At 42.2% G+C, this 12,320-nt stretch overlaps 3 protein-coding genes across 3 annotated transcripts; 1 reads left to right on the forward strand and 2 right to left on the reverse strand.

Annotated features, from left to right (window-relative positions):
• Positions 1-576: 576 nt before the first annotated feature.
• On the reverse strand, positions 577-3,298 carry LOC306817545 (solute carrier family 2, facilitated glucose transporter member 11-like). The gene has a single exon (XM_079334514.1). It carries the CDS (start codon positions 2,852-2,854, stop codon positions 1,241-1,243), a length of 1,614 nt encoding a protein of 537 aa, XP_079190640.1. The 5' UTR covers positions 2,855-3,298; the 3' UTR covers positions 577-1,240.
• A 2-nt stretch (positions 3,299-3,300) lies between these two features.
• LOC306817546 (RNA-binding protein with serine-rich domain 1-like) lies at positions 3,301-9,953 on the forward strand. The gene is made up of 7 exons (XM_079334515.1): positions 3,301-3,397; positions 4,562-4,708; positions 4,905-5,069; positions 5,333-5,435; positions 6,060-6,213; positions 6,438-6,579; positions 6,741-9,953. Coding segments are annotated over exons 1-7 (813 nt in total). The 5' UTR covers positions 3,301-3,395; the 3' UTR covers positions 6,841-9,953.
• Positions 9,954-10,371: 418 nt separating this feature from the next.
• cox19 (cytochrome c oxidase assembly factor COX19) lies at positions 10,372-12,250 on the reverse strand. The gene is made up of 3 exons (XM_079334519.1): positions 12,064-12,250; positions 10,788-10,899; positions 10,372-10,688 (listed from the first exon to the last, which is right to left on the reverse strand). Exons 1-3 carry the CDS (start codon positions 12,143-12,145, stop codon positions 10,595-10,597), a joined length of 288 nt encoding a protein of 95 aa, XP_079190645.1. The 5' UTR covers positions 12,146-12,250; the 3' UTR covers positions 10,372-10,594.
• Positions 12,251-12,320: the final 70 nt, after the last annotated feature.

Genomic DNA, 12,320 nt, shown 5'->3' on the forward strand with positions numbered 1-12,320 from the left:
CTTCCTTCTTTGTTCACTAAAAAGGAGATGTACACAAGCAATGGATCAATGGACACACAGTACACTGGTTCTAATCAGAAAACATAAGGCCTGTTATATAAATAGTGCAACATTTGGTTTAGAGTGGGCAACCCTTTGGTTTATATGCATTTTAAATACAGTATAACCCACTGGCAAACATCTTTCCACAGGACGAGCTGAGGAGAGAGACGAGGAGTTACAGTATGCAGCTACATTTAAGGTAATTACTCCTTGTATTGTCTTCACAAGATATATTACAACATACATTACACTTCCATGCATGACTTATTCTTCGACACTCTGGCCTGGCTGACATGCACCTCCACACAAATGTAGCCTGTTGACTTCATCATGATGTATAAACTTGACTGTGGATTGCCAGTCTTTGATGTTTATTTTCCTGCCACGTGTCACGCCCCCTCCTTTTTGAAGTATGTGACACAGGAATAGACGGGCAAGGACCAGTTCATACATGTGATGAAATATTTTCAACTTTAGGGACAGGATAATTTTTTTAGGACTATGCTGTGGTTAATGCTGTGAAATTATGTTTTTGTTTTGTTTGAAATTGTAAATGGATGGAGCTGTAGATGTATAAAAGAATGTTTCATCTTTAAACACAGGGTCATTAAAGGTGTGACTAGGGTTGCTAAGGGGTGGAAAGTTTCCGGTAAATTTCCGTTAACATTCCATTGAAGTTAAACTTGGGAATTTTGGAAATATTCCAAATTGGAAACTTTCCATGGGAATTATGGGAATTTATGGTAATTCACTGGAAATTGAGAACAATTTTATTGAACTGCATCATATCCAAGCATAAATATAAACACTTTGTTTTGTTTTAAGCAGACACCCATGCATAATATTACAATCAAAAAAACATTTTAAGGGTTCGTGAACTCATCTGTGCATGTGATGGGAAAGCACAGTGCATGTAGGGGGCGTGGCCTCAATAGCTCTGCAGTAAGCAGTGTGCCACGTGCATGTGATGGAGGACGAGCATATTCAAGTGCACTTGCATGAAATCTGTTAATTCCCATGGAAAGTTTTCAACTTTGAAAATGTCCAATATTTTGCAACCCTATGTGTGACCAAACTACGACGATACGTTGACCAGCTTTCATAAAAAGGAAACTCTGGATAGATTGACAGTGCATAAAGCTGTTACAAAGGCACTATTATGTGTTCAATTACACCTACAGCTGGTTGACCTCAAGTTTCACACATTACTGGTTCGGTCGGGTTCTTGGTCAGGATCTTGTGTGAGGGAATTGAAGGAGCAAGCTTTGCCCAACTTGTACTGGTCCCTAATGGTGTCATCAAGCTGCATGTCTTGACTCTCTCTTTTCACTCCATTCTTTTGATCAAACTCTGCAGTAATCTCAGAAAGCGTCTTACCCTTAGTTTCTGGTAAGGTAAGTCCTAAGAACAATGACGACACCACACACACGGCAAAGAATGGCAGAAAGCAGAAGTTTCCCAGGTAGCTGACTATAAAGGGAAACAGCATTCCTACCAAAAACAGGCTGATCCACATAAACGAGCCGGCAACCATGTAAGCTGCCGGTCGAGATGCCTGGTCAAATATTTCTGCAGGCAAGATTCCAGTCACCCCTGCCGGGCCCAAGCCAAAGCTGAGGATGTAGGCAAAAACACATGCCATGCTAAGGTAGGGCATGCCAGCTACCCCGCGGCTCTGTAGAGTGAGCGCTAAAGTGAAGACCAAAGCCCAGCAGGACATAAGGCAGTACCCTCCAACAAGAAGGTACCGGCGGCCGACACGTTCAATCAGCAGGTTACTCAGTATGGAGGACGTAAACTCTGACGCCCCTGTTCCAATAGTGATGTACTGGACTTTTTCTGGAGGGATCCCTGCTTCGAGGAAGATGTAAGAAGCATAGAAATAGATGGAGTCATTGCCACAGAGCATCATGGCACTACTGGCTGCCATGACCGTTCTGAGCTGGCACCGCAGGTCAGGACTTTTAAACAGGGACCAGGGCGACCTTGAGGAAGCTTCAGATCCACAATTTAAGGCTGTAGATTTTTGCAGCTGCTGCTCTTGAAGCAACTCGTCCATCTCCATGACCGGGACTTCCCCACCGCGAAGCCTTTCAAGCGCCTTGACGCACGCTTCCCTGTCACCTCGGTCAATGAGAAGGTACCTGGGGCTCTCAGGGAACCAGGGTAAGGTAAGAAGCTGGATCATCCCAGGCACAGCATTACTAGCAAGCAAGTAGGGCCAAAGAGGCTCCGCACCCAGAACGTCGGTGAGTCCCACAACTTGACCCAAGAAGATCCCAAAGGCAGTGAAAACAGCAGATGAAAAAGCGACAGCTCCTCGGAGGTGTGTCGGGGCACTTTCGCCAAAATACATGGGCTGAACATTCATGCTGACCCCTGAGTTAATCCCCACCAGAAAACGAGCACAGATGAGCATCTCAAAGGATCCAGCCACCCTGCACGTCAGCACGAGCAGAGCACCAGCGAACAAGAAGGAGTTGTTCAGAAGCAGCGAGTTCTTCCTTCCGCAGCGGACCGCCAGAGGTCCTGCTAACAGGGCACCAAGAAAACCCCCCAGTGAGAAAGCTGACACTATCAGAGTCCACACGAGTGTTACCTGGGGCATCTCCAGGCCAACGCCCCAGCGCTTCCTGTAGGTGTCATTGATGAAAACCTGGATGTAGCTGGTGGGTGAATTGATAATGGAGATGTTGTATCCATACTGGAAGGTGCCACCAATGGCAGCAGAGCAAACAGTCAAGGCAAGTGTCCTGGCACCAGCTGATGGTTTGCTGGTTTCATCTGGCTCCGAGTTGCCTGCAGAGGACATCAGGAGGGTTGCTATGACAGAGGAGAGTGTCCTTCCCTCTGTGCTCCACACAGCAAATATACACACCAAAAAAACGACAAAAGTTTGGTTTTAACAGTTTAAGTGAATGAACAACTCTCCTTGTTAAAGACACACGTGTGATACCAAATCTGCCTGACCGGGCCACAAGCAAACGCGATGTCATTCAGCCGGTAACAACATTATGCCCGTTATCTGTGCTGCCTCTACTTAAACTCTAAGGCAACTTCACCCGGTAGTCAACAGTGTTGTCCTGGATTGACCTGAGCAAAATAACGGGGGAAAAAACCGCGACATTTTCATTGAACGACAAGCGAAAGTTTGTGTTTAACTAATAATCATGTGAGCTGAAACAACAAGGTTTAAATAACCGGCAAAAAAGACGAGGAAATGCCGTTACAGTCCGAACTGAGGGCAACTATTTCCCTTTTTCTGCTTAACGGCTCGTGTGTACATCTGGCCTTCTGATTGGTTGACCTTAAGCCGACATGTGACGTCGTCTTTGTGCGACCGAGTTGGAAAGATGTGAGTAGAAGCTCGTATTTGTTGAAGTTGATATTCTTTTACATGGAAAGTGTGCATGCATTTAAAAGGAAATGACAAAAAGGATACGATTGGCGTCGTATTGAGAGCAGAGTTTTGTTTTTTAAAGATTCACGTTCAGGTTATTTTTTTTATTTTTGTTCTAAAGAAGTGTTAGCTGTCTCATGCTAACGTGTTTGGCCTGCTGACTGTTCAGGTGTGTTTCTTCTGATCCATTGGACAGGACTGGAGACTAATCAGGAAAAGTCAATGTGCAACTGTAACCTTCACATGGATTATTTTAATGGTTCATTTCACTGATGTGCTTTCGTTCTATTGCTCCTGTTTTAATTTATTATCGCGAAGGACAAAGTGAGCAGTCATAATAAAACAACAGTTATGAGACAGTCAAACAAACAAACTACAGTGTGGCTTCATAGTCTGTCTGTGTTGTATGCTGTTTACATGTTCAGTAGGCGTGCACAGTATTAGTACCCTATTATCATCATTATTATTATTGGCTTTATCAAAGATGAGTAATGCAAATAAACAATCAGGTAAACAAAAACAGTATCACATTATGAATCAATGATTAAGCAGATGAAGTTAATAAATTAACACACCGGAAAGTAGAAATGAAAGGCAGTGATATACAGTTTATAAAGTCAAATAAACTAATAAAGGCTCCTAAATATTTAAATGAAGAGGAGAAGTCTCTGTGATTTATCGGCTCTAAACCAATGGTCCCCAAAGTCGGGGTCAGGTGTCATTTATAAATGATATAAACAAAAATACGATGGTGTGTGGTGTTCTAATGCCACTTTGTAGAGAGGTTTAATAGTGGGCAATATCAAATGTTTTATGCTCCTCCACGGACACCGTGGTCTCTAAGACCATTATATTGGGGGATCGCGGGCTGAAAAGTTTGGGAACCCCTTCTCTAAACAGTCAGACATCTTTTTAAAAAAAAGTGCACATTGAATTGTTTTTCATACGTTCATGCCTAGCCGTCTGTTTCTCAGATCTGTGCTGAGTTGGCATGTTTATCGTGTTGTTTACCAACAGCTTGCACAACAAACACCTAAACATCTAGTTTGGCATGTTTAAATGGTTTGTAATGTGTTGTCCATTGCCTGATAATCAACATTTTGTCATCTTTGACCTCAGGGCGCCTTCCCCAACCAAGAGGAAGGATGAGGAGAAAAGCAAGCAGCGCGGTAAAGAGAAGTCAGGCACCGCAAAAGAAGGAGGTGAAAAAGGCAGAGGTCGAGAGAAGAACCGCACACGGCGCAATGCGTCAAGTGGGAGCAGCAGGTCAGAGGCTGTGTAATACATACATTATAATTATGTTTAATATGTAATATCACTACATGCTGCCAGGTTTGAATGATACTATATCTAGAAAATGTGTCTGGAATTAGTCTGATTCTACAAAAGCTTTCTGTCAATACGAGTCAAGATGTTTACAAACCAGTTTGAACATTTTTCCATCTGTCTCACGTTATTTCAGTTCCAGTTCAAGTAGCAGCTCAGGCTCGAGCTCAGGCTCCTCCAGTGGCTCCAGCTCCTCTGCCTCAGGCTCATCCAGCTCCCGCTCGTCTTCCTCGTCCTCCTCGTCCTCCTCACCCAGCCCAAGCCGCCAGCGCCACAACAACAGGCGGCGGTCTCGATCAAAGTACGGATTCTTTTACTAGTTGTGCTAAAAGTGAATTAGTGCCTCTTGTGATATCCTGTTTGTTTGTTTTTTTGATTTTTAAAAAGCCAAACCGTTCCATCAGACTTTGTGTGAAATTTACTGAGGACATTTTCAAACCTTAATCCTCACACTGTAGTCAAAGTAAAAGTCTTTGTCAGCAAAAAGGAATCCGAACTTGAAATTTTGGGTTAGACGATCTCATGAATGATCAGAAGAAAACTGATATTGAAATGTCCTTCCAGGTCAAAATCAGCGAAGAAGGACGACAGGGACCGACGACGAAGGAGCCCAACACCAAAACCCACCAAGGTCTACCTCGGCAGACTCACCAGAAATGTTATCAAGGTGAAGGTTCAAATGGATCTGCTGATCACAAGCGCAGCAAGGAGCTCTCAGTGCTGACCTCATGTTCTACATCAGGTTGTGAGAGGACACATCCTCTCCACATTTACACTCTATACTGGAGTCCTGCTCATGTGTTTGTTTGTTTTTCCTTTCTCTTCTTCCTCTGTCTTCTATCCTTTTTTTCTCTTTCTCTTTTTTTGTATTTTTTTTTTTGTAAACCTGTTGTCGAGGAATAAGTAGAGACTCAGATTTTGATTGTTTTTAATGCGGTTAATGAATGTCACACAGCAGATAACAATAAAAACAGATTCTGATATTACAATGTGTGACACTGAAAGGTGTTCATATAAGATACTATTTCATTTTTCTCCTTTTACAAGAACACTAAAATCCTCACCAGTGTTAATAATAAAAAGAACATTACATAAAGACTCGACATCGATGCATCTTTGGCCCCATGTCGTGTTTACTGGGCAGAGAAACACTGGCTGTGCGCTTGCATGACAACAACCTGAAGCAGCTCTTACACATAATTCTCTTTATGAAAAAAAATTGGAATTGATTCTACTAACTCGATACAGAAAGAACGGTCTGAATGTAACGGCAAATGTCCCACTTTCAAAGGATCACATCCAGGAGATCTTCTCCACCTACGGCAAGATCAAGATGATTGACATGCCGATGAACCGAGTCCACCCTCACCTGTCCAAAGGCTACGCCTACGTGGAGTTCGAGACGCCCGAGGAGGCCGAGAAAGCCCTGAAACACATGGATGGAGGTGAGTGTGGGGCGGGGATGTTGAGTGTTCCGATTTGTTGAGCGACGACGTGAACTGGATGAAAGAGTGACTGCAGCAGAGACGTTCAAAGAGTGTGTAGGGATGAACGTGTGTGTGTGTGTTTGTGTTTGTGGCTCTCCTCCTGAACGCTGAAATGAAAGTTCCCTTTTTATAAATTCAAATAACAAACCTTCAGTGTCTGGTTTCCTGGATATTTCCCTCAGGTCAGATTGACGGACAGGAGATCACAGTCACAGCTGTGCTCGCTCCCACAGTGCGCCCTCCCCCTCGCAGGTTTTCCCCTCCCCGCAGGATGCCTCCGCCCCCACCAATGTGGCGGCGCACCCCACCTCGCATGAGGAGAAGGTATGCAAGCATGTGCTGACTACTGGTCGTGTAAAAGCTTCCTGAAACGAATAACCAGGATTAATTCAATTGCAAATTCAATTATATTTTATACTCTTTTTTTATTTTTTTACATTGATCCTGGTCTGCTAGTTTTCTGACTGCGTTTCTTTCTCCTCAAGGTCTCGGTCACCACGGCGACGCTCTCCGGTGCGTCGCAGGTCCAGATCGCCGGGCCGTCGCCGTCATCGGTCTCGCTCCAGTTCTAACTCCTCCCGCTAGTGAAAAGGAAAGCCCTTCTCCTCCTCTCTGACTGATCCGTTGCTGTGTTATTTATTTCTATCAACAATCAAATATGAAAGAGAAAACAGTTTTTGAAACAATCTGACCTTGAATGATGAACTTGATAATGCTAAAAGACGACCATTCAACAGAGGTCCCATATTCAGCTTTTTCTGGTTTTATGCTCTTCAGTGTGTTTTCAAGATGTTTTGTCCATGAAGAGGAACAAATTCAAAGTCCACAGAAACTCATCGTCCTCATGTCCTCATGTTAGCTGTAGCAGTAGCTTCAGAGCGCTCGGTCTCGAGGCCCCCTGAATGAGATTTGCCAGTGTGACGTCACTGATCCAAGACCATTGGCTCGTTGTAGCAACACCAAGCTCGTGCTGCACGCCCGTGTGACCTCTGTGCTGAGCGACTGACCAATGACGGCAGAACGGAACATCCGACCAATCAGATGAGGCAGATGAGAGACAGACACTTAATTTTTTTTAACACAAACGACTGTGAACGTATTTAAGTCGACACATACATTAGATATATGAACCCTAAAATGGCATAATATGGGACCTTTTAAATGTGTTGTATGTAGAATTGTTACACTAAATTAATAATGAACCTATATTATAAAAGCACTTATTAACTCCATAATTTTATAGTTGTAAGGAGACTTACCAGATGTGACGTCAAAGAACGCTACATAAGGGAGCTGCTGCACTCTCGCTGTATGTGCTGCTGTGATGAAAACGTCACGTCAATTAAACTCGGATACATCGACTGTAAACATTTCTCTTCCTCAGGTCGGTTTAACCCGTTCATCTACGGTCAACACAGTTTGTTTTCATCTCGGGGGGGAGGGGCAGAGAGAATCACTCCCATGATTCCCCACCAGCCTCAGCACACACTTTTGTCATTGTTTTGATTAAGAGCCCCCTAGTGGCTGAATTTACAAACTCAGATTCGACCGATATATATATATGTGTGTGTATGTTCTGTTCTGGTCGATTATTGGTAAGGGAGAAAAATGTAATACTGATATATTGGCCTATATCTTAGATCCATCTGTGGTTTGTAGAGATAGTTACAGAATTACACATTTGTTGTGTTGGTCCCTTCAATGCAGTTATAAAACGATAGAAAGAAAGAAAGATAGATAATGAAAACAAGATGGTGACTTAACTGGACAGTAACTGCGTGTACGCGAGTCACCACTTCACACTGCAGAGAGATCACGCTCGTTGTAGTCTACATAGCAAACTCAGCTGGTCAAAGAGAACTGCAAGTTCAACACAACAAGACTGAAATTAAATTAAAGGTGAATAAACGCAGTAATAGCGGCACATATCTGCGATTTAAAAGTAGCCCATATTGGTAGTCACTGTAAATGCCGTCATCGGTCGGTCGAATAATTAGTCAAGCTCCGTTACATACTGTGCAGCTTTTAAAAACATGGTTATTTTTAGTAGTTTTATGAAGGAGGCAGCTGATTTGAAACTTTTTAAAAATTGACTGTTTGTATAAATCTACAGCACATCTTGTCAGCTTGTGCCAAACTATTTCTATGACGATTCCCCGACTGCTTCTTTACTCTGCGTTTCTTACACATCAGACCACTGCACCACTGGAAGTGAGTGGAGTTCCTCGGAAACAAGGAACCCTGCGACTTTCAGAAACAGAACCGAAAACGATTTCAGATCCCAGAAAAATATGAAGGAACACTGCATTAATGTGAGGCGTCTAACCAGGCTGAGGCTAAATGTCCTGTTGTTCACCGCATCTATTCTATGAATCATGCTCTGTTACGTCCCCAGGTTTGCTTCTGCACTACTATTGGTCCACTCATTTGTTAAGGATGGATCTGTTCATCTGTATCTTAGAAAACTCTGGATACTTCCGGGAGGAGCTGTATGTGTAAATGCAAACAGCCACATGTGACGCTTGGACTCAAGTCCGAGTGAGCTGATGTGAGAACACAGCAGGATGTTCTCTGGAGCATTCACCTCGAGCCAATAGGAGGTGGAGTGACGTTTATATACTGTGACTACTGTGAAGTTCTTCTCCAATCTTTTGTTGTTACTGTGATTCTGTTGAACTACATCGATTTATAAAGGCAAACGTTCTCATTATATCGTCTTACAGCGCACTCTGTTCTTCGTCCTCTACTTCTGCGTCGTTCTTTATACATCACGTCTTGCCTCAGGAGACCCCCTCCGTCCTCCTCCTGCTGTGAGGTGCATATTTGTACGAGCAGGTGAGGAGAACATCCGGAGCAAGCCTCCTGAAATGATCTCGATATTTTTAGGAGTGCACATGTGAGAAAACAGCTTCAAAACTGCAGCTCATTTCGTTGTGACTGTACTCCAGCAGAAGTCTTCGATTGAACTCTGGACTCATTCTTTAACGGTTTATTTGCAAAGTTTTCAACAAATGAGCAGATGAGTTTTGTGAATGCCTTTTAGAGATCATTTCTTTAGCAAGGTAAGGAAATGTAAAGTCATTTATAGTCTTTAATTCAAATATTGTCAGCATGGAGTAAACCACCTACTGGGAAAACACAAAGTGTCTGTTCTCTGTGCCGAACAGCACGTTCAAAACAAGTTTTATTAAATCAGTTGAATCAATCTATTGATGAATAACAGACTTTGCATGGAGCTACTGGTCTTTATTGTGATTTAAACCCTTCCAGTTCAGTTCTTTTGGTACTGACGCTTCTCGTTTTACAGAACACCACAGGAAGTTATTTATTCAGGTCATTAATACATGGTCAGTAAAAAGAAGGGCTGTCGAGCAATCATTCAAACCTGGAGGAGAAAGTGTTGCGTGTCATATTCGACATTAGTTTGAAGTTTTTAATGGCAGCCCTCGTACGAAGATGTCCTAAAGTTAAAGACTTCATGGTCCATCAGCGATTTCCTTTTCCTTCTTGATCTGTGAGTCACCCTGCCTTCAGTTGTAATAGCGTTGTATAAAGCTGTGCTGATGCTACTGGCTTTATTTAGTGTCTCTGAGTGTACGGACTTGTTTATGTCCCCCCCCCCCTTTCACATAAATCATGTTTTGTATTTCCAGCTGTGGATGTAGTCTCATATTAAACGTCACTGTTTGAACAGAGAACGTGTTTTTCTATCTTTCTGAAGTTCAGTGCGACATTCTCAATAGAAGCAGCATTAAAAAAAAAACCTCCAGACACAAGACAAAGAAACACTATGAAACAGTCAATGTTAATAAAAAAGACAGCAACATACAACTGTGAGTTTAAAATCAGAGGTCCTTTAAGGTTCATTTGAAAACGGTCCCATCTGAGCAATGGCCCTATTTGAATCTATTTTAGATTGGTAGTCTGTACACTAAGATTAGAGAGGGAAGATTATCTTTGTACAATAATGACTTCAATTTAAAAACTCAAGTAGACGTTTCTCCTTGTTCACAGAAACTTGAATGTAGTATCAGTAATTGACCAGCAGAGGCCACTGTAACATACATTTGAAAAAAAATCCACATCAGCAGCGAACAGAAACATGTTAAGACACTGTTTAGTTTAAATACAAAATATTTATTGACGTGCCAAAGTGGCATCTTCATATATATATATCTAACATTTGTTTCTTATATACATTGAAGGATCGTTAAAGATCATTGAGTAGTCTGTAACCCCACATTGTGACCCGAACGCCCCCTTGTGTTTTTGCTCATTTTGAAAGGCCTCAGTCTCCCAGCAGCCTTCGCCTCGTGTTGGCGTTTGACGACTTGTGTTTTCAAGGTTTCGTGTCTTTGTCTGCTTGGCTGGGAGGTTGGTCCATCAGATCCTTGAACCCTAGTTTCTCCAGAGGCTCCTTGGCCATCAGCTGACTGAACACACAAGAGGACAAGCAAAAAGGATCAATGACAAATCACACGTTTCATCAACTCCAACAAGCAGTCATATGGACGATGAGATGCGTTTCTTACTTCTCCATGCGGCACTCCAGATAGTCCTTGGACTGCAGTCTGCACAGGGAGTTGTCGAAATTGTTGTCTCTCAGGCACTTCATAAACGTCTCCTTGAAGGTTTTACACTCCCCTGAAATGATGACAAGACACACTCAGTATGACGCTCCGTCTTACAGGCTCAAGCTCTGACAGTGAAGTTCGTCATAAAGATCGGATAACGTATTTGTTCTTGTCATGTGGTCGAATAATCTAGTTCACCTGACTACTGATTCTGAGAAGAGCTTTTTTGATGGACAGATGAGGTCAAACATGTTACGACTGGATTTAAAGCAAAATTATGTTTCACTGCTTAAAAATGTCAATGTTTCATTTTAAAGTAATGACCTTTTTCATTGTGAAGCTTTCGATTTGGACTGCATTGATCGGCAGTGGATAATAACAGGCACACTGATAACCAAACGTGGAGATGGAGATAATTCATAATATTTATGAGACCAAAGCAGCTGAATCTAGGAACATAAGGATTCATTGTAAAACATCGGTACTCTGAAAACTGAATCTCAATAAGCTGTGGAGAAAAGATTTGGAGATTGAGGATGAACCGCCGTCTTTTAAAATCAGAGGTGAGGAAGTCGTTTGGGAACGACACAAATATCACATGGAACATGATACAGGTTTTAATCGACACCTCAATGTGATGCTCCAATCACCAAACCACACTGACAAGCAGGTTAGCAGAGAGGAATCTTCTTCTGTCATCATTTGTCTCCAGTATCATTTAGTCAAATAAATCGTGTCATTAATCTTATCATTATCGGGATTTATCTATACGATCCATCATGTTCGATTTATATGATTTATTAGATAGATAGATAGATAGATAGATAGATAGATAGATAGATAGATAGATAGATAGATAGATAGATAGATAGATAGATAGATAGATAGATAGATAGATAGATAGATAGATAGATAGATAGATAGATAGATAGATAGATAGATAGATAGATAGATAGATAGATAGATAGATAGATATTTTATTGATCCCGAGGGAAAATCAAGGCATCCAGTAGCAATATACAGACAGGCAGGACACAAGACATTAGTTATATCGAAGTGTATCTGGACAGAAACAAAAGTGGATGTAAGCTGATATAGATACAGAAACACTGAGGTCAAACCTCACTTTAAGTATTCTGGACACATATCTGCTGCTGAATAACATCTGTTAGTAATGTGTCTGTAGTTTTTCAGCCTTGAGTTGTGTGACAGTGGACATTTCGTCTTAACTCACCAAAATGATCCAGAGGGAAAGCTCCTTTGTCAGGGGCCCGAGGTTTAAAACTCTTCGAGCCGAAGTTCATCGCCGTCGACATCTTTTCAAGTTTCGAAAACAAAAAGTCTCCGAGTAGAAGAAGCTGCCAGTGTTTTCCTGCGATAACAGTAGAGGTCGCGTGGGGATGACGCAGCGTTTACGTCAGCCAGGCATTAGTAATCGAATGGACGCATCGATGGATGATTCGATTCAGATGGGTTTTTTTATTATAATTT

This window comes from Symphodus melops (assembly GCF_947650265.1).
Source record: "Symphodus melops genome assembly, chromosome: 21".
Taxonomy (NCBI): Eukaryota; Metazoa; Chordata; class Actinopteri; order Labriformes; family Labridae; genus Symphodus; species Symphodus melops.

Excerpts from the sequence above, each read along its gene's own strand:
- LOC306817545 (XM_079334514.1), bottom strand. The coding sequence starts at position 2,854 with ATGTCCTCTGCAGGCAACTCGGAGCCAGATGAAACCAGCAAACCATCA.
- LOC306817546 (XM_079334515.1), top strand. Across the intron at positions 4,709-4,904 it reads GCGTCAAGTGGGAGCAGCAG|TTCCAGTTCAAGTAGCAGCT; the intron begins GTCAGAGGCTGT and ends ACGTTATTTCAG. Across the intron at positions 6,214-6,437 it reads CCTGAAACACATGGATGGAG|GTCAGATTGACGGACAGGAG; the intron begins GTGAGTGTGGGG and ends TATTTCCCTCAG.
- cox19 (XM_079334519.1), bottom strand. The coding sequence starts at position 12,145 with ATGTCGACGGCGATGAACTTCGGCTCGAAGAGTTTTAAACCTCGGGCC. Across the intron at positions 10,900-12,063 it reads TTTCCCTCTGGATCATTTTG|GGGAGTGTAAAACCTTCAAG; the intron begins GTGAGTTAAGAC and ends TCATCATTTCAG. Across the intron at positions 10,689-10,787 it reads CTGGAGTGCCGCATGGAGAA|TCAGCTGATGGCCAAGGAGC; the intron begins GTAAGAAACGCA and ends TTGTGTGTTCAG.